The 707-nt window shown below is 46.5% G+C and overlaps 1 protein-coding gene across 1 annotated transcript; it reads left to right on the forward strand.

Moving 5' to 3' along the window:
* Nucleotides 1-137: 137 nt before the first annotated feature.
* LOC104988212 (purine nucleoside phosphorylase-like) lies at nt 138-698 on the forward strand (the record flags this gene model as incomplete). Its single annotated transcript, XM_010839486.1, has 2 exons — nt 138-347; nt 439-698. Coding segments are annotated over 2 exons (470 nt in total), but the record flags the coding sequence as incomplete, so codon positions are not given.
* Between the last annotated feature and the right edge of the window lie 9 nt (nt 699-707).

A 707-nucleotide genomic window follows, 5' to 3' on the forward strand; every position in this document is an offset into this window, starting at 1 on the left:
AAGAAGGGAGACAGAGCTCTCTCTCCTATTTTACTACCTAGCTGATTAGGCAAGGTAGATTTTTGGTTCTCTCCTTTCTCTTCTTTCATGAGGTATGTCATGTTTATCTGCATGGGTGTATTGGTAAAATTTTAAAGAAAACTCTCTGATGTTTTATCTTTCACTTCTAAGGTGACATTCCCAGTGAGGGTTTTCCGGCTTCTGGGTGTGGAGACCCTAGTGGTCACCAACGCAGCTGGAGGGCTCAACCCCAACTTTGAGGTTGGCGATATCATGCTGATCCGTGATCACATCAACCTACCTGGTTTCAGTGGTGAGAACCCTCTCAGAGGGCCCAATGAGGAAAGGTATCTATCCTGCTTCTTTTTGTTTAGATGGGTCAGCTTGGGAGAGCTCCCTGAATTCCATTAATCTGACATAATCCAACCTGTGCTCTAGGTTTGGAGTTCGTTTCCCTGCCATGTCTGATGCCTACGACCGGGATATGAGGCAGAAAGCTCACAGTACCTGGAAACAAATGGGGGAGCAAAGAGAGTTACAGGAAGGCACCTACGTGATGGTGGCTGGCCCCAGTTATGAGACTGTGGCAGAATGTCACCTGCTGCAGAATCTAGGGGCGGATGCTGTTGGTGAGAAGGGGAACTTGGCTGGTGGCTTCATAATGTGGGGGGACTTTTTTTGTCTTTTTTTTTTTTTTGGCTTTTTTT

Source organism: Bison bison, unplaced genomic scaffold (assembly GCF_000754665.1).
Source record: "Bison bison bison isolate TAMUID 2011002044 unplaced genomic scaffold, Bison_UMD1.0 scf7180017474218, whole genome shotgun sequence".
NCBI classification, from domain to species: Eukaryota; Metazoa; Chordata; class Mammalia; order Artiodactyla; family Bovidae; genus Bison; species Bison bison.